This window comes from Tenrec ecaudatus, chromosome 17, assembly GCF_050624435.1.
Source record: "Tenrec ecaudatus isolate mTenEca1 chromosome 17, mTenEca1.hap1, whole genome shotgun sequence".
NCBI lineage: Eukaryota > Metazoa > Chordata > Mammalia > Afrosoricida > Tenrecidae > Tenrec > Tenrec ecaudatus.
In genome coordinates this window covers 30,262,103-30,283,162 of record NC_134546.1, presented here as the reverse complement: position 1 = coordinate 30,283,162, position 21,060 = coordinate 30,262,103, and the positions used below count along the sequence as shown (strand labels likewise).

General features: G+C 41.7%; 1 protein-coding gene across 1 annotated transcript in view; it reads left to right on the top strand.

The window, feature by feature from the left end:
• The window catches only part of HNRNPLL (heterogeneous nuclear ribonucleoprotein L like), a 50,373-nt gene that overhangs the window by 11,031 nt on the left and 18,282 nt on the right, over window positions 1-21,060 (top strand). The window contains exons 2-7 of the mRNA XM_075536134.1: window positions 2,092-2,210; window positions 5,169-5,406; window positions 7,274-7,359; window positions 9,541-9,637; window positions 9,724-9,796; window positions 14,390-14,461. Of these exons, the coding sequence (XP_075392249.1) occupies window positions 2,092-2,210; window positions 5,169-5,406; window positions 7,274-7,359; window positions 9,541-9,637; window positions 9,724-9,796; window positions 14,390-14,461 (685 nt within the window). The remainder of the gene's footprint in view (window positions 1-2,091; window positions 2,211-5,168; window positions 5,407-7,273; window positions 7,360-9,540; window positions 9,638-9,723; window positions 9,797-14,389; window positions 14,462-21,060) is intronic.

Below are 21,060 nucleotides of genomic sequence, written 5' to 3'. Positions count from 1 at the left end.
TTTTGACTTTCTAATTTAGGTCTTTGCACATTTCATCATAATACTTTGTCATCTTCGGCTACCTTTGAAGATTTCTCCTCAACTCTAAAGTTATTTCTTCCATTTCCTTCAGTATATTCAAGAGATGTGTAGTATCTCTTCAGACACCCATTTTGACCTTCTCCTTCTTGTCTTTTCAGTGACCTTTTGTTTTTGTGGAGTATGATGCGCTCAATGTCCTCCCACGCGCGTCAGGTCTTCTGTCATTGGTGCCCAGTGCATCCAATCTCGTCTTAGGATGTTCTTAAGTTTTACGTGGAATGGATTCAAGGTCATATTTTGGCATTTGTGGGCTTCTTTTAATTTTCTTAGATGTTAACTGGAAATTATTTGTGAGCAATTAATGTTTTGTTCCACAGTTGGTCCTTGACCTCATCTTGACTGCTGATAGTGAGCTTTTGAATCATTTCTTCCCATAGATGTATAGTCGGTTGGATCCCGTGTATTCTATCTGGCAAGGACCATATGTTTTATTGCTCTTTATATTGTTGAAAAAGATATTTGCAATGAAGAAGTTGGTTTTAGAAAATTCTATCATAGAATTTCCAGCTTTGTTTCCATCAGTAAGGCTTTATTTTCCAACCATTGTTCCAACATTCGCATTCTAGTCACTGGTATTTCTCAATGCTTCTTGATGGAATGTTTGATCGATTTCAGACTGAAGAAGTTAGAATTCTTCAATTTCTTCACCAGCTATCATGGTTGCTGTGAGTACATTTGAATAATGGTTTATTAACTGGATCATCTAAATACTGTCCTTGCCTTAATTATTTATAGATGGTTGTAGCTATTTTTTCTTATTTTGAGAGTCACGCCCCATCAGCGAATGAAGGTCCCCAGAGCTGGCCTCCAGCTGCATCGTTCTGGTCATTTATCTTTGTGAAAGCAATTCTTCTCTTTGAGAACTTTCCAAGCAGAGGAGCTCATCTTCTGCTTCTCAGAAGGTTTTCAGTGGCGAATCCTCCTGAAAAGAACACCTTATTTCTTCTTCATTGTCTGTTTTAAGTCGGGAAGCTCTGCTGAAACCTACCCACCTTGGGTGAGCCTGCTGGTATTTGAAGTGCCTACATCGCAACAACACAAGCCACCCCAGTGGGACAAAGTGACAGACGTGCGGCCGAGTACCTGAGTGGGTCGTTGTCAATGTTCGTCTTAAGAGAACTAGAATAAATAAGGCGCAGAGCTGTTAGCATTTCTTTTTCTTGTTTTCATTTTGAAAGCTGCTCTTGTAGAAATTTATTTTAAAAATAGACTCCACTTCCATTTTATAACATCTGCTGGACATTCTCAAGGAGCCTTAATAATACCCCACAGAGGCCCTAGGAAGGCTTGCAATTTTGTATACTCTTCATTTATCAGCAAAGATAGTACTTTAGCCTGCTGCTAATGCTTGCTGCCAAGTGAGCCAACCCCCAGCCCTAAAGAGACATTTACATTGGAATTCTTTGTTCTTATCAAATATAATTTCCCTTCCAATGCCTCATTAGCTGGTTCCATATATGAAGATTCAAACAACTGTGGGCAAAGGGAAAATCCTGGGCCAGAGCCGTTCAGTGGTCAGAACAGTTCCTCAAAGGCTAGGTCTCTAAGTAGTCTACAGGTGTTGTAAAGTGTGCTGGAGGGTGCTGTAGACGCTCATGATATCCTTTTCTTCGAGGGACTTGAGCATCAGCGGATCTGGGCACGAGGTGGGGAAGGTTGATTGACGATTGTGTTTGAAATCTGGATTTTGTGGAAGTGAAACTATGAAATCATAAGGAGATCTTTCCAATCATCACATGCTGATTTTTTTCCCTGAAATTTCCTTAGAAGTAGAAATGTTATAAATAACTTATTTGTACTACTATTTTTGAGATGGAAAACTTTTTAAATTAAAATTTCCAAAGTAAATATTTAATTGATGTTTTCACCCTCAGGTCACTTTGCTAATGCATGGATGTGTGACAATGTTTTTTGTTTTTTTTAAATGCTTTTAAATGCAGAATTGAATGTACTACAAGATGCAATTTTGGCTTTTAGGGGTTTTAACTAGAGATTTTTTTCTCTTGCTAGGAGGCTGGTGGAAGTCACCATAAAGTCTCTGTTTCCCCTGTTGTCCATGTTCGAGGACTCTGTGAATCTGTGGTGGAAGCAGACCTGGTGGAGGCGCTTGAGAAATTTGGGACTATATGGTAAGGACACCGGGGCCCCCTGCTGGTGTAAAATGACGTGTCTCAGTCCTCTGTGAGTAAACCCGGTGCTGGTTGGACATAGTTTCCCCTGAACATATTTCTTTGGATTTATTCACCCCTAGAAGTTTCAGTTTTCCTGGGTGATGCATCGATGCCCTTTGTAGGTCCATGATCACCCTCTCGTTCCCCAACCAGGTTGTAGATAAAATTGATAACTGTACATGTTTATCCAATTTTCAAATGAGTCCAGGACTTCCTTACAAATTTGGCTTTTAACCAATGAATGGATTATGTCCTTCATCTTCAGAGTCAATTACACTTAGTACTTGAGCTGAAGTACTGAATACCAATTTCTTATTTTTGGTTTAGAACATTGGACTGTTTAGGAGTTCCCTAGCCACTCTGAATGGGCAGGCTAAGAGTGGGCATGGTTTGCGGAGGCCGTGTTGCTGTCAGTTCTTAGCAGACCTTGCGCAGCCAGTGCCGCGTGCTTGCGTGTCTTCCTGTGGTGTTGTATGCGTTCTTCAGGCCCCATCTTTCCCCAGCTGGTGTCGGCTTAGGCAATTGGACTTAAGTGAAAACACAATTAGAAAAGTAAATCTGCTGCTAAAATTAGCTCCTCTCAAATGCTTTCTAAAATATTTTTGGAATATGCCCACCTGTTGCTCTCTTCTTAAGGGTAATGTGGAGTTGATTTTATCCTTTTCGTTGTTTCTTCTTTCTTGACAACTACGGTTTTCATGTTGGCATCTGACACACAGACCAACTTGAAATAGAGAAGCAGGGGAGTTTCAGCATAATTTACGGAGGCAATTAAATGCCTCAATGTATAGAAATATGAGTGAAGCATTTGAGGACCGAGAGGGTGGTGATGCTTACTTACATAGGTGCCATGGGAGTGATAAGATCAAGTCCACCTGTGGGTGCACTTGAAAGCCCAACTGTTTCTTTTTTAAGTTTATTTTAAAAATCATAATATTGGGGGCTCTTACAGTGCTTATTACAGTCCATCCATCCATCCATCCATCCATCCACTGTCTTTTCACAATACATCTATCCATCCATTGTGTCAAGCACATTTATACATATGTCCCCATCATTATTTTTAAAACATTTTCTTTCTACTTGAGCCCTTGGTATCAGCTCATTTTACCCCCTCCCACACTCTCCCTTCCTCATGAACCCTTGATAATTTATACATGATTATTATTTTTCATGTCTTACCCTGACTGCCCACCCTTCCCTTCACCCACTTCTGTTGTGCATCCCCCTTGGAGGGGTTATATGTCGATCATTGTGATCAGTTTCTCCTCTGTCCCCCCCACCTGCCCTTCCCCTCCTGGTATCGCTGCTCTCATTATTTTGGTTCTGAGGGGTTTATCTGTCCTAGACTCCCTGTGTTGCGGGCTCTTATCGAGCTGCATTTGTAAGGTAGAATTGGGGTCATGATATGGAGGGGGGTAGGAAGCTTTCAAAAACTAGGGGAAAGTTGTATGTTTCATCGGTGGAATGTCCAACTTTTTCGTTAGTATCTGAGTGCATTCACAATTGGTAACACCCAGGGACTCCCTGTTTGTGAGAGGAAAAGCTCTAACTCTTGACTTGCCTTAGCATAGGCTTGATTCTAAGGAGATTTTGTATTCCAGTATGCAAGATTTCAGAACTTTGGGGGAAGTCTGCATCTTTAAAAGGAAATGTTTCTCTTATGTCATTTATAGTTGGTTAATTTCCGGCTGTGTCTTTTTCTGCATTTATCTCTGAAGTTTTGATTGATGTGGCATGGGGAGAGCTAACAAGCTTCGTAGCTCAACACATATTGATTGTGCATCTGCTATGTGCCAGACTCTGTTTATAGATTCAGAGGATATGAAAACAAGGCAAAGTTTATAAAAATTTTCTCATAGTTAACCTTTCATTGAAGGCCTTCAGTGTGCCGGGCACTCTTGAGCACTGTGTATGTAATTCTAGTCACGTCAACAGCCCAAGTGTGAAAAATGAGGAAGCAGATTCTGAAGAAAGTCAGTAATGTTCCAGGCTCCACGGTGGTCTGTTAGTTCATGATGATGGACCATTTGTCAGTTTCTAAAGTATAGCAAGCAGCAGGCCCTGAATGCCTACCTGAAGAAATAGCTGTCACTGGTTTGATGTGCCAACGGTCTAGGCTTCTGTTACACGAGCCATGTTCGTTGTGTTTGTGGACATCGGTCACATTTCTGTTCAAGCGGCTAGAGGATGTGTGGTCCCCATCTGTGATCTACCTGCAGGTCCACTTCTCTCTTCATTCATTTCATGTATTTTTCATTTCGTATCGAAAATAAGTTCCGCAAAAAGAAGAACATGCCATGAAAGGTAAGTGCCCACCCGCCCACAGGCACCTCAGATGACCAGTATTTACCAGATTTAGTGACAATATATTTTCATGGATTCTTTCACTTTAATATTTAACATATTTTGAAGGAGGTTTTTGAATTTTTATCAATTTCTAATGGCTTCTATTTATCTTTTGATTATTCTAATAAGGTAAACAGATTATGGACAGTTTCTAGTTACTAGAGTATATACTAATTAATGTGGCAAATTCAAGAGAGGTAGGAGTTATTGCTGTTTAAATAGGCATCTTAGCTGTCACTTTCTGTGTAATCTGTGTCGGTTCTAAATCTTGGGACTTGCTCCTATTGCTTGGGACTGGCAGCCTAAAGAAGCAACTGGGAATGCCGCTAGCCGCTGAGAACAGGCAATTATGTGCGTGGAGAGAATGAGGTGTGGTGTGTACCATCTACTTGGCATAACACAGCTTATTTAGATGATTTAACAGTTGACATACACTGACTATAAGTTATGAATAATACTAATCGGTATGATTTGGCATATTTTTATTAAAAGCTAAGTTTACGGAAGTGAAAACAAGCAGCGCTAACATCTTGTGGTCGATTCTGTCCTCCCAACCCCGCTCTCTAGCTATGTCATGATGATGCCGTTTAAACGGCAGGCTCTAGTGGAATTCGAAAACATAGATAGTGCCAAAGAATGCGTGACATTTGCTGCAGATGAGCCCGTGTACATTGCTGGGCAGCAGGCCTTTTTCAACTACTCTACGAGCAAAAGGATCACTCGGCCTGGAAACACTGACGATCCATCTGGGGGCAACAAAGTCCTCCTCCTCTCCATCCAGAACCCTCTGTATCCGATCACAGTGGTATGTATTGCCGCATGACAGACCTCGATAAAAGACGAGTGTGGGATTTGCCTGCACGGTTGTCTGCATTACCATCTAGGTATTTGGAAATGGTTCCTTTAAAAAATTATTAAAATTAATGTTAATTTTAAGTGTCATATTTAATGAACAAAGGAAAATATGGTGGAAATTGAAGTTGTAAGGCCAGAAGCAGTGTTGACAGTGCATTTATTAAATTTTTATTCCTTAGTTAGCATCAGTATCATTTCAGCTTCTGATAACAAGGGACAGGACAGCCCTTTTTTGGAAATGCCCCAAGAATTCTCTCATTCAGATGCCAGCACATGTCCTAGGTAATGACAAAATCCCACGGTACCGAAGGAGCCACCTGTTATATAAGCTCTCTGGAGTAGCTTGTTAAAAAGCTGTCTTTGGTTACTTAAGAATCTCTCGATTTACTTAAAAATCCTTGTAAACAGTATTAGTAGAATTTTTAAATGCATTTGTGTTCGTAACCAGTTTTCTTCATAATCACGTACCATTTCCTAATAAGCCAATGGAAAAGACACTGTTAACAAAATTGAGGCACTTTATTTGAATATAGAAGAGCAGAGTAAAATACCAAACCCACTGCCATTGAGTCAGTTCTGACTCATAACCACCCTACAGCACAGAGTAGAAATGAGTTTCGGAGAGTTTCGGAGATTGTACATCTTTACCACAATAGCCTCATCTTTCTGCTGTGGAGCAGCTGATGGATTTGAATAGCTGACTTGGTGGTTAGCATCCCAATGCATACTCCACTGGTTTATCAGGGCCCCTCAGTTGTGTGATTTCTAGTGTGGGTTATTCAATATTGGGCACCATAAGCTTAAAACAGAGCATAAGATGCCTTTTAGATTTAATTGGACCTTATACATTTATTCACTTTTTGGGTAATACTTATGGACGTAGTTTATAGCACTAATATATTTGCAATATTTGCTGCTCTGGTTAGAAAGAATATTTGTATTTGTGTGCTGTGGTGCTGAGCAAGTGTCAGCAGCTTCTAGCCCAAGACAGAGTAGGAAAAAAGGCCTGGCATTCTGCTCTTAAAAATCAGCCAGTGAGGGCTCTGTGGGTCCTAAAGATCCCGTCCGCAATGTGCTGCGAGGAGGGTACAGGACTGGAAAGCTCTTCATTTCATTTCAATGGTGGGTCTCCCTGAGTCGATTGAGCAGTGGCAGCTAGCAATGATCAACCTAGCAGCCTTACATTTACATCTGACATCTGATTGCTGCATTTCTGTTCCTGCCTAACAGTGTAACTATGTGATCGTAGACGGTCAGGAAAGTTCTTGAGACTCGAAAAACTGGTTCTAAGTGGGTGTCTAGATTGATTAGACATGAAGCGAGCATCTTGTCGGTGACAACGCTCATTGTAGGACTGATGTACTTGGGCCCTTGCTCTGTAGCTGTTGTCCCTTGAAAACAGAATACTAGAGTTGGATACTACTATCCCTTAGTAGATATTAAGGGATATTTTTATTTAGGGGATTATAGTATTAGATATTTCAGAGTCATATGTGGACAAAGTAACCATAGGTTGATTCCTGCTTATTCCTAGAGATTATGTTAGGTCTCTGTTAAAAAAGTGAAAATGGATTCACTTAAAAGATAAACTAGGTATAAATGTTTCTCAAATGTTTCACTTCAGCTTCTTTAATGTGGATACATATTATGGAGGGAAGGAAATAACTTTAAATACATTGAAGTTGTAGCGATTTAAAAATTAGTTTAAATAGCAATAGAAATGACACATTCACAGTTAAAACAAAATGAACATCTGTATTGTTTGAATGTTTTTCTAAATATGCGTTATGAAAAAATCTTTTTCTTTCCCTTCATAGGATGTTTTATATACTGTCTGCAACCCTGTTGGAAAAGTACAACGTATTGTTATATTCAAGAGAAATGGGATACAAGCAATGGTTGAATATCCTTTATATAAAAATATTTTATTGATATATATGCATGCTGTCTAAGTCATATAGGTATGATTTCTACCTGTGTACACATCTCGAGACAATTGATACTGGCTTTCCTCCCCCTATCATAAAAACCTATTTGACTTAGGTTTTTTTGTTTTGTATTTTGAAGAGCATTTAAGTAGTATTTTTGGTAAAAGTTTACGTAGCAGATTAGGCTCCAGTTTGACCATTTCTTTACATATTGTTTCCTGATAGTGGTGATATTTTCAAAATGTGTCAACATAAAAAAAAATGTGTCAACTTTACCATTGTTTCCATCCTGGTTCTTCTGTTTCCATTAATTAGTTTCCCTGCTTCCCTCCACCCTTGCTTTACATCTTTGCTTTAGGGTCAATATTGACCATCTGATCTTGTGTACTCATTGGTGATACTGTGTATTTCACAAGCCAATCTATTATTTAGCTGAAAGATGATCTGGGAGTTTCAGTTCCACACTTACAGGGCTTGCATCAGGACACAGGTCTGCCTTCAGTGGCGCCTCTACTTTTTAAGTAAGGGTTCAGTAGGTCTGACCTTTTCTAAGAATTCAAGTTTTCGTCTACATTTTTCTCCCGTTCGATGCGGGACCATCTATTGTTTGCCTGGTCAGCATGGTCCGATATTGGTAGCTGGGCCCCCCTGGTACTTCTGGTCTCAGGATGAAGGAGGTGGTGGTTCGTGTGGGCGGCTGGTCCTGTAGAGTAGTTTCTTCTTGGTGGCTTGGGTTTCCTTTGTTTTACTCCAGGTGAATAGAGACCAGTATCTTATATGGCCACTTGCATGTTTTTAAGACTAGAGGCACTGCTCCCCAAATTAGGATGTCCAACATAAACTTTATGAACAGTGTCACATCACTTGACCAAGATGTCCTACTGGCTGCAGGAAAACCAGTCCCACTGGGTGTGTGGTTATAGCTAGGCTGGCATAGGTTTTAAAAAGAATAGTCCTATATGAGGGAGGGGGGAATGGGGAGGGAGGAGGGGATAAAAAAGAGGACCTGATGCAAGGGGCTTAAGTGGAGAGCAAATGCCTTGAGAATGATTGGGGCAGGGAATGTATGGATGTGCTTTATACAATTGATGTATGTATATGTATGGATGGTGATAAGAGTTGTATGAGTCCCTAATAAAATGTAAAAAAAGAAAAGAGGAGAAAAAAATGATTAGGGCAAAGACTGTACAGATGTGCTTTATACAATTGATGTATGTATATGTATGGATTGTGGTAAGAGTTGTTTGAGTCCCTAATAAAATGTAAAAGAAGAAAAGAGGAAAAAAAATAAAAAGAACAGTCCTAGTGGAAAACACACGAGGGCTTCACCTTACAGGGTGCCTTGCCTTTTTAGTGGGAAAAACAACACTCTTCAAAACTTTGATTAAATGAACTTTTCTCAATCTCCCTAAGATAATTAGTTTGGGAGATCTAGCACTTTAAAGTCAATAAGACCCTTTCTTACTGAAATTTTTAAGTGGCCATGGTTTGTGTAAAAATTACTTTTGGATATCAATTTGCTATATATTACATAAAAAAACGAAAGTTGCAAAATAATACACGTAGTACAACACCATCTTTAATCACAGGAAAAACTAACCCCTGTGCGGACATAGAAAAGCGTAGTGTGTGTGCATGCCTAGACAAAGAGAGAGCTACATCAAACTTGCTTGCTTCTGGCAAGGATTTGTGTTTTTAATTTGAGCTATATATTTTATAATCATGTACTAAATAATTTTTAAGTTAATAAAATAAAGCTAATTAAATGATCATAAAAAGTACCCTTAGGAATATCTATAAATATCTCAAAATATCTTTAAATATCTCAGAAATAGCTATAAAAATTTTGCATGTTTGATTCTTGGTAATGTTCATCCTACTGGAAGAGTGGCATTTCCTACTACAAAGCAGTAAGTTACCCTTTGGGAATTGAACTGGGCTCCAGTCTTCAGTTTTGGTGTATGATGTGTCATTTGGGACTCATGATCTTCAAATTAATTTCTCCTAAAATTCATCTGGGAATTATGTTTAGTAAAACATTCCCAGAAGTGGAAGAGGTATTTCAGTTTATTTTCAGTTCTTAATCTTTTTCAGAGCATGGATAATTATCGAATACTGGACACTGTAACAAACCACATTTCCTTAATAACTCTTATGTTTGAATCAGTGCTTTGTGCACAGAAAGCTAAAGCAGCACTCAATGGAGCAGATATATATGCTGGATGTTGCACGCTGAAAATTGAATATGCCAGGGTAAGCCCTCTTTCCAGCATGTCACCAGAGAGCGCTCTATGCTGTGGGTCTTTAATTTGAACTTGCCTTCTTTTTGATCTTAACAGCCAACTCGTCTCAATGTTATTAGGAATGACAATGACAGTTGGGACTACACTAAACCATATTTGGGAAGACGAGGTAGGTATTTTACTCATTTTAGAGTATACTTACATCTGCTGAAAAATTTTAACATGCAGTTAGATTCCTTTTTCCTGAGATGATCTAGTTATTGGAAATGAAAAACCTTGTTGATGAATGCTTTTGTTGCCAAAGACCCTGTCATGCTGGAAACTAACCTTGAACATTAGCGCCCCCTACTGGTTTGTGCTGAGCTATTTATATGTAGTTCAACAAGGAGCCCACACATGCAGGCACGCCCGCAGTTCAAGGACTTGCATTTCTCCAAGCAGCTCTCTCTCTTTGGAGGAGAGGAAACTGATTCAGAATATTCCTTACAAACTTCAAACTTGCACACTGCTTCTCTATGGAAAGGACTTTTCCCCCAAGCTGGACAAGGCATTAAGAAGGATAGAGGACTCCAGCAGGCTGACTCTACACTTCATCATGCACAACATCGGCATCTACAAAAAGCCCTCTGAAAAACTCAGACTTGCAACTCACCTTGACTGCATACTGCATGCACCACCACCCCACGCTTTAAAAGGAGGACACTAAACAGTACTTCAGACTTGCATGGGATGAACACCATGATAGACTGTGCCCACTCATTCAAGTTGGATTTGTATATCTTGGTCTGCTTTCCCTTAAAGATTCAGATGTAGAACTTAAGACTTTTCATGAATACTAGATTTTCTCTACAATGTTGTAAATCTGAATGCCCATTGCTGTCATTGTTTGCAGCTTCGATTCAAATTGTTAATTGGCAAAGAACCAGGGCCAATTTATCGATAGGCTTTGGGAATTGATGGTGCTTAACCAATCCACACAGATATGGTTGATTTAAGACAACTAGAAAGGTGCGCACTTGCTGCCCTTCAGTTTATTTTCCAGTTTCTTATCCTTCAATTGTGAACATTGAACAGAAATTTGAACATAATTATGAAAATTGTTTGATATGTTAAAACATTTTTCTGTGTGGTTTGATTTTTGTAAAGTGGCTGTTTTATACATTTCACTTTTTGTGAAAATGAAGGTTCTCTCTCCTGTTAATTTGTGTAACTAGAAAAACTGACATTTCAAATGTAGGTTTTGAAGTACTGTGTCTGTTCAAGGTAGACTATTTTGAAACTTGAAACATCTGAAAATAAGAGCATTTCATTTGAGATGCGTTTTTATTTACAACCTATTAATGCTAAATTTCATGAGACTAGCTTTGATAAAATTGTTCAATTAACTGTGTAGCAATTCTGGAATTTATACGTTAAAATGTGGATCTTGTAAAAACAAGGGGGCTGCAGTATTGGCTACTTTGCAACTACAATATCAATATTAAATCACATGTTGGAAAAACTCACCAGGATGAGTGTGCCTCGGAAAAATTCAATAATCCAGAAAACTGTGCATGGCACCTAAGCGATCTTGGGTAGCAGGGACTCTGTCGTATGTATCCTGTGATAAAGCCAAGAGCTGTCCTCCTTCTGTGTGTTCAAATATGAGGGACATTTGGATGATGGGCTCCTCTCCTGTGATTCCCAGGGAGTCAGCTTCCCTTATGCATGAGGTGGCAACTGTGTGTTTGCTTTGTAATGCAGGTTTGGCTGCACCCCACCTTGTCATTAACTCATGGAAATCTGCTCGTCATAAATCTTGTGCGGTAGAATACAGTGGTGGAAAATAAGACCTTAAAATGCAAACAACAGGACGAGTGGTTGACGAGAAACGTGTGACTTCTGTCGTCATTTAGTGCACACAGTCGACATAGTATTTTTTGGGTGGGAGGAGTTGGTGTATATTCCTTTGAAATAGTGAGTTTTGATTACATTTCGCTGACTGTCCCTTTTAACATACCTATTGCTGTTGGGTGCATGTGAGCCGGTTCTGACTCCTAGCTCTCACGTACGCTGCAGTCAGTAGCCCCATAGGGTGTTTAGGCTGTAAGCTTCACACTTGTCGGTCATTTTCTCTTTTGGGTCTTTTCTCTCGTGGAGCTTCTGGGTGGACTCGAACCACTAATTGTTAGTTATCACCCAGGGCTCCTTAAAACATTCATTGTATACATATTTTATTTTACTAATATTCAATATTTGTGTAAAGCTAGTTTCAATTCATTTTTCATGTAGAAAATCAAACTAAAGCTCAAAGCTATTGAGTCAGTTCTGACGCAGAGGGACCCCGTAGGGCAGAGTAGAAGAGCCCTTTTGGGTTTCTGAGGCGGCAACTCACCTGGCTCCGTGGAGCAGCTGGCTGGTGGTTTGAACTACCGACCTTGCCGTGAGCGGTCCATTGCGTAGCCCATCGTACCACCGGGCTCCTTCGTTTTTCATACAAAGAATATGAATTCAGGAATATGTCCGGCAGATGTTTAAATAGTGAAACACAACTAAAGGAAGCAAAACAGAGAATTAGCTTGTTTTTAAGGAAAACAACGTCTTGTTTTCTAATTGCGTATAGACAGATATTTGTGACCGGCGATGCTATAGAAGTTTACAGCTTTGTTTTTGTAGTAGTGATCGCCGCTTGCTTTCCAGTTGGTTGAAGGTGCCGAAACTGTTCAGCTGCTCCCCCCACTAAAGACCCTCATAACTTTTCTTATCGCCCTCTCCCCACACGACGAGAACCATTCACAAAACATAGCTTCATTGAAAAAGAATCCCTTTCTGGCCTACTTCAGTTTTGGTGCAAAGAATCTTCCCCATAGACTCTCGGGAAGCCCTTCAGACACGTGAAGCAGAACTTGCGTGGTGTGCATCTTCCTGAGGAGACGCTCTGCTTCCGTCGGATGTTAGAGATAGAAGGCTGTTAACTGCTCTTTAGAAAGCAGTGCGTCCAGGGAGGGACTCCTGCCCTCTGCTTCGGTTTCATGTGACTGGAAAGGTAATGCCTGGGGACATTCTGCTCTGAACACCTTCCTTTTATGCAGGAAGATTGTGCTTCCTCTGATGATACAGCCAAGTTGGGTGCAAATTGGGATCTTCTTGATGGCAGTCCAGTGCTTTCTGCTGTTGGGCGCGCTGTTAGCTGAGCTGTGAAGACATTACATTGGCTTGGGTTTATTCCTCGGTCAGATAAAGAATTGCATTTACCGTTTGGGGGCTTACTTAAGCAGAGGAGTAACAACGGGCTGGATTTGCAGAGCGGACTTACTGAGGAGGAGTGAAATTTAGAGGAACTGGGCATAGATTGAAGAAGAAATGGCTTTGGAGGAGTAGCGTGGGGTGGGGAACCATAGTAACGGTTCAAGTAGTTGAAAGGATTTCGTGAGAAAGATTAAATCTGTGAGGCCCCAAGATGGACTAGGATATGGACAAAGGTGCAGTTTCTGTCCAGTGTGAAAACCAATCTTCTCATGCTTTCAGACTATTGGAAAATGCAGGGGGGGGGGGGGGCGGGGAGTGAGCTCCTTGGCCCTGGTGTACGCTAAGCAGAGACTGCATGCTCCCAGCTGTTCGGAAGGAGTAGAGGGAGTTGATCCACTGAAGAGAAGTTGAGCCAGATGACCTCCTAGCGCCCTTTCCGTTTTGCAGTAACTTGTAATGGGTAATTAGATCACAGTGAAAATTAAAGTCTTTTCTCATCTCCCATAAGCCTCATTTCTTTAGGTGAGTTAGGGTAGATATATGGAAATCACTCTCTCTTCTGAATTTTCATCCATTAGAAGGACCAGAGTCTTAGCATATGTGAAAACAAACAAACAAACCTTACCTGGCACTGTAATTTGATCAGCAATCTTTCTAAACAAATTGTGCAGTGACTTTCCAAATTTACTAACCAACATAGGAAGTGCCATTGTAGAAACCTACCAGAAAATTTGTTACTGATGTGTTAAACTAGATTTGGGGAAATTGGCCTGCCTTCCCTGAAAACACAGCTAGAACAAAACTATCCATTAGAATGAGTATTGTAGTACTCTGATCCAATAATGTAGCCCCCTTGCTTAGCCTTGTCTTGGCATATTTAAACTTTGGCGGGGCGGGTTGTTTCCAATCCTGCCTGATGTTAAGGTCTGTAGATAATGACCAATCCGTGATACGGTATGGGCCAGTGATATGCACATTTTCTTCTCTCGAGTCTGTAGGTGTTTGTAAATATGTGTATATACATCTAAAGTACTCTCTGTTTACTGATTGTGAAACCATGTAATACAGGTTGTTGTTGGCTTATGCTGAAACTTCTTGAAAGAAGCCCACTTTGAAAATGTGTTGCTGTTGAAGCTAATAGTATGACTCAGGTACTGTCTTTCAAAAGTACTGCACTTACAGCTTGTTTTAAAGACATGTATTGGGAACAACTTCTGTACAGTGTCACACCTCTAGCATTGTGTACATTCACTTTCTGAAACGGATCCATTCTTCCCTTAAAATTTGAAAGTGTGTTTGTATTTGGCTCTGGCCAAAAAGCTATTTCAAGTTAAGTGGAATTTGTTAGATAGAATTATCTCCCTAAACTTGTGTTGTTTGTATTTAAATTGGAAATGACTAGATGTTTAAAGTTAACAGGAACCCTATTTCTCGTATGCACTGTAATGGATGTTTGAACGGGGTGTTCCCCATGTGAGAACTGTCATGTACTTGGGTCAAACTTGTTAAAACCTTGTTTCTACTTTTGTGTCAGATAGAGGAAAGGGTCGCCAGAGACAAGCCATTTTGGGAGAACACCCTTCGTCGTTTAGACATGATGGCTATGGTAAGTCTGCCCAGGCAGAAGGAAGGGCGTGGACATGAACTGTTAGACGCTTTGCATCTCTGATGAAGAACTGCATGTTTCTTGTCTCTGTATTTTTTTCTCCCCCCCCCCCGACTTGATTTCTATGGGGATGGGGTGGCGTGGGGAGGGGAAGGGTCAGTCCTTTTATAATGTATACACCCAAGGAATTGTCCCAAATCCATTGTTTTCTCGGGATATCGCCACATCAAATGACCTTTTAGATAAATGAGAGCTATTGGCTGGAAATTAAAAACCTTTTTGCCTGTATGTGTGGTTATGTGTTGGTTGTGGTTAGCAATGGCATTGGCCTGCTGGGAGCCAAAAAGGAAGCGCGGCTCAGTTCCAGCATTGTGGATAATGTTAAGTAACTGAGCTCGGAAGAATGGGTTACTTGTCAAAAAGGAAACATGTCTCTTTCATGGGTAGATCTTTCGCGCTTTCGCGTACACGGTTGGTATTTTGGCCTGGCTAAATTCGTTTGTATTTAATCCACTTGTTTAGCAGTTTCAGCTTTCAGTATTTGCCATTACGCTAAGTTGATAATTTCAGGTTATGAAACCAAGAATAATAATCTTCTCCAGGGGAAAATTAGTTTTTCTTGTAAGTATATGTTGAGAATTGTCATTGATAAACCTGGTAAAATCTGGTTTTCCATGGTTTAGTGGTACTTAATGACCCTCCCCATTGTGTGGCTTAAACTTACTATTAGCAGTGGAAGGAAATAAGAAATTGCTGCTTTGTACTCCTGGGATCGATCATGGAAAAATTCCCAGTGTTGCCTGTTAACCGGAATGCTTGGAATTACCCATGTATTTACGTTAAAGGTTATTCTTTAGTTGTGAGTTTTATTCCCTAGTGTCTTAGTTTGAACTGTGGGAATTTAATAGGAACCCTGGTGATGCAGTGGTTGTGCGCTGGGCAGCTAACACCAAGGTTAGCAGTTCGAAATGACCTGCCATCTCCGAGGGCACAGCTGATGCTTTCTCCTCCCTTGAAGAGTCACGGCCCCACGGCCCCGCTCTGCTTTGTGCTGTAGGCTTGCCACGAGCCAGAATTGGCTGGATGGCAGTGAGTTTGTTTTTTTGGTTTGAGGAATTTAATACCCATGTTGGACAGATACACCATTCCTCACTTAACAACCTGCTTAGTTTCTAAGGACCACATTTATTTGTGAAAAGGTGATGATTTGAAAATGGAGGATGATATCAGCTCACAAAATAGAGGATGACCATATCACTCTATCACTGCCAAATCACATGGCCCAGACAAGTTGACATATGTGTGCATACGTGTAACCTTAACCACCACAGCCCCCCTCTCTGCCCTCAGCATTTGTTACAGCCGGGAGTACATTGTTAATGCACATGCTAGTCGAACAGTGGAGTTCTTACTATTGTAAATGTAGACTGTTAGATAGGAGATAGTCCATAAGTGGGGAATGTTTGGTGTGCATTTGTTCAAGGCTCTCTATGGTAGAAGAAAGTGAAATGATGTCTATGCTATGTTAAAACAAGCAATGTGGTATAGAATGGAAATCTTATGTTTGTTTAGGGAGTGTGTCTCTTGGCCATTTTTTTTAGCTGTTCCTAGAACAGTAAAATTTTACCATGATCATATGGGTAGTTCTGATCCGGCACTAAAGAAAGAGCCTCTTACTGGAACCCGTTGTGCTTTGCAATAGTGGAGTGTGAGAAAGGACTACCTTTTGTGGTCTGACAGTGAGTTAAACGTGTCCCGGGAATCGGGTGACAGGTGAAACACGGCTATGCGTTCTCACAGGTGGCTACAACAGTCTCAGAACAAATAGACTAAGGGCAAGGAAGTGCTCTGTTGAGACAGATGATTTTCTCAGTATTGGTTTTCAGATTTGCTTCCCTTTATAAAATATGTTTCACTGAAAATTATATAAACAGAAATATGCTATGCACCCAGGAAGAACTCTTTTATTTAAAAACCCAGTATGCAGTCTTTGAAAGTCTTCATGCCTTTATGTATTTACCATGTATGTGCGTGTGAGTAAAATAGCTACAAAGAGGTGCAACAACAGTTTGTTACACAGGAGTCATGCAGGGGCTGGAAAGCCAGCGGGGGAGGAGTGTGTGTGTGTGTGTGTGTGTGTGTGCGCATGCGTTCAGGCTGTTCTTTCTGGACTGTCTCCATGTAAACCTCCGCGGATCATTTGCTGTACGTTCCTCGGGCTGTAAGCAGAATCAGGTGGAGGGGGGAGAGAGCATGAAAGAGGAGGTGGGGATGAGCAAATGGGAGGAAACAGCAAAGGCGAGGAGTTGCTAGTGAATCTGACTTTGCAGTGCTGCGAGTCCCAGCTGTGTTCCTTCAGATCAGCAGCAGTTCAGCAAACCCCGGGTCACTGACATGACAGTGGCTTTTCCCTGCAAAATGACATGGGAGAGAGGGAGTAGAAAATGTTAATTATGACTCAGGGCCTCTGATGTCTTGGATTTAATTTATTCAGTGATTCATTTTAGCAGTGTAAATCTCTGCGCATCTTTAGAACTCTAAGTCTTTAGTTTGGGGAAGCCCTCCCTTACTGAGATGAACTGGCAGCGACACTTCCATTTAATAATGACAAAAGTGAACATATGTTTGCTCTGAGCTTAAGAAAAGTGTATATACTAATTGTTCATATCTTTGGATATGGTTCCTGAGTCGAAGACTTTAAGGTCAAAGATGCCAAACACAAACCCCTTTAGAATTGAACGCCATCTTACTGCTGTAGCACTTTCCCACCTAAGTAACATTTAAAAACACCTGGTATTCATCTTTGAAGTATCACGGCTATTTGCATTGCTCCTAAAAATCCTCTTTCCCATCTTCTCAATCAGTATAGATAACAACTTAAATATTATGTGGCAAACATAGCCTTGGGCTCATGGTAATGCAGTGCCCAATGAGAGTCAACACTGGTCTACAGAATTTGGGTTGACTGATTTTCAGTAGTCGATTGCCAGGCCTTTCTTTCTAGTAGAGCTTAGTCTGGAAGCATGGCTGAAACGTCTTTTCTTTTTTTACGTTTTATTAGGGGCTCATACAACTCTTATCACAGTCCATACATATACATACATCAATTGTATAAAGCACTTCTGTACATTCTTTGCCCTAATCATTTTCAAAGCATTTGCTCTCCACTTAAGCCCTTTGCATCAGGTCCTCTTTTTTTCCCCCTTCCTCCCCGCTCCCCCCTCCCTCATAAGCCCTTGATAATTTATAGATTATTATTTTGTCATATTTTGCCCTATCCGGTGTCTCCCTTCACCCCCTTCTCTGTTGTCCGTCCCCCAGGGAGGAGGTCACATGTAGATCCTTGTCATCGGTTCCCCCTTTCCAACCCATTCACCCTCTACTCTCCCAGTATTGCCCCTCACACCTCTGGTCCTGAAGGTATCATCCGCCCTGGATTCCCTGTGCCTCCAGTTCCTATCTGCACCAGTGTACAACCTCTGCCCTATCCTGCAAGGTAGAATTCGGATCATGATAGTTGGGGGGGAAGCATCCAGGATCTGGGGGGAAAGCTGTGTTCTTCATCGGTGCTACATCGCACCCTGACTGACTCATCTCCTCCCCTAGACCCCTCTGTGAGGGGATCTTGGCTGAAACTTCTTTAGCATCATAGCAACACACACACCTGCACTGACAGGTGGCTCGTGGCTGTGCATCTTGGAGTACGTAGTCTGATAAATGAAGCAGGTCTGCAGGCAAGGCGAGAATCTACCACTGATTCACCACTGTCCACTTTTGAACAGCATGTTGTTCTTGGCTGCTGTCTAGTTGAATTTTTGACTCACAGTGATCCCCTTGACAATAGAACTCCCCCCTAAGGTTTTCTTCACTGCAACCTTAATGGAATACGTTCCACTAGGCGTCCTTCTTAAGTAGTGTTACAAAAACTACTACCGTTGAGTTAATTCTGACTCCCAGAGTAACCCTATACTGGGCTTCTGAGCTATCTTTATTTTTAATTAATCATTTATTGGGGGCCTCTCACAAATCTTATAGCAAGCCACCATTCAATTATATTAAGCAAAACTTGTACATATGATGCCATCAACATTTCCAAAACATTTTCTTTCTACTTGAGCCTTTGGTATCAGCTCCTTTTTTCCCCCCTCCTTCCCCCAACCTCTCACCCTTGTGTATCCTTGATCAATTATATATTGCTAATGTTATTTTGTGTCTTACAACTGTGTGTTGTCTCCCTTCACCCACATTTCTGTTATCCCCCTCAGGGGAGAAGGGGACCATATAGCCAACATTGGAAAGGGCCTCCCACCACCACCACCATCTCCCAGCCCTCATGATATCCCTAAACCCACTACTGTTCCTGATGGTTTTCTCTGTCCTGAATTCCATGTGTTGAGAGCTCTTATCTGTACCAATGTGTGTACACCAGTCTAGCTGGATTTGTAAGGTAGAACTGGGTCATGGTAGTGGTGGGGGGTGGGGAGGAAGCATTCAGAAACTAGAGGACTGATGTGTGTTTGGTTGGTGTCATATTTCACCCTGGTTGAATCATCCCTTCCTTGTAACCCTTCTGTGAGGGGATGTCCAGTTCACGTCAATATAATTGTTTTTTTGGATCATTTGATACCTGATCATTGATCCTGTTGACACCTCATGATCACACAGGCTGGTGTGCTTCTTCCATGTGGGCTTATTTGCTTCCCTGCTAGATGGCTGTTTGTCTTCAAGCCTTTAAGACCCCAGACACTATATCTTTTGATAGCCGAGCTCTATCCGCTTTCTTCACCACATTTGCTTATGCACACATTTGTCTTCAGTGAACATGTCAGGAAGGTGAGTATCAAAGCGTGCCACATTATTAGAACAAAGTGTTCTTGTATTAAGGGAGGCCTTGAGTAGAGGCCCAAAGTCTGCCTGCCATCTTAATAATTAACATATAAATATATGTACATTGGCTTCTATCCCTTTCGTTATAAATTAATATATTTTCATATATACATGCCTTAGCCATACCTCTGTATAGCTTTTGCCTCCTAGTTCTTTCCTCTATTTCCTTTCACCTTTCTCCTGTCCCACTATCATACTTGCCTACCATTTGGCTCTCAGTAATTCCTCTCGGATACATTGCACTTGATTAAACCCCACCAGGCATTATACACCCTCCTCGTCATCAACTTTAGATCTCTTGCTGTCCCTTATCCCTGATTTGTTGGCTCCCTCCTCCTTCTTCTTGCTCCCTCCTCTCCCATGATCCCCCCAGGACCGCCGGTGCCATTGTTTCCTCCTCAGGATTTTTTGTCCTGTCTATCTTAGATAGATAGACATAGAGTGAAAAAAAAACACCAAAAAATAAGAGCAACCACCCCCCCAGTACATAGTTGAAGTCTGTTTGATGAGGTGTCAAGCCCTGTCCCCCCAAATCAGAATGTTATTTTCAGGATTCCTAGGGGACTTTGTTACTTTGCTCCCCTTGCTGCCCTGTGTTGCACTCCCTTCAAGGTTCATCCTGCTGCACATGGGGAAGACTGGGCACACTTTCTGCACAGTGTCTTTCCACATATTGGCTGCTCTGAGCAGGCATGCCATCCCTGGGCTTGGTGGACCGTGATAGTGTTCTCTCTCTCTCTCTCTCTCTCTCTCTCTCTCTCTCTCTCTCTCTCTCTCTATCCCTCTCCCTCTCTCCCTCCCTCCCTCCCTCCCTCCCTCCCTCCCTCCCTCTTCCTTCTCTCCCTCATAGTTTGTACCCGTGCAGTCTGGACAGACCCTCCACTCTCGCCAGGCTATATCTTCAGTGCTGTCCTCTGCATTACATTCTTCTGGGGAGGGGGTCAATGTAGCTTGGGCTCAGGCACGGGTCCGGCCCTGTTGCCCTCTCTGTGAGTTCACTGCTCGATGCCAGTATGTTGTCCTCAAGGCTTGACACTCCTGGCTGGGTCTGGTCCCTCTCTCCTTTTCCTGTGGAGACATAAACAGTGCCCGTCCTATGGGTGTTTTAGTGCCCTGTTCCCCCATCACTCTCTCTCTTTCCCCCTCTCTTTTAGTTGGCTGCCATATGCATCTGTGGGTTGAGTCAGACCCCAGAGATCATACCTTACAGGCAGCTCAGACAGTGGCTAGCCCAGAGTGCCAGCAGAGCCCCTGTCAAGTCCTACAGATAGAATGAGGATAACTAAAGAAACCCCTCCAACTCATCGCCACGGAGTCATAACCCTACAGGACAGGGACAACGAGCCCTGGGGGTTTCTGAGACTGTCTGTGGGAGTAGAGTGCCTCGTCTTTCCCCAGTGGCGGAAGATGGTTTCAGGCTGCCGAGTGTTCCGTGTGCAGCCCAGTGACTGGCGATTAGGCCACGTGCATCAGTCACTCACTTGCACGACCTTTGTCTGTTGCCTAGAGTAATGGTTCTCAACAAGTTCTGGACCTGGCAAACTAAAGTAGGGTGGGCATTTCTACTGCCTATCGCATATTTTTACATTTTCTATGAAGAAGAAAATTAAGTAACGCTCGTACTGATGATTATTGTACAAGCAAAAAGTGATGGCAGTGTTGGGGGCCCGAGTATACTAATGTACACAGACTGTGTCAGGGATAGAATGATT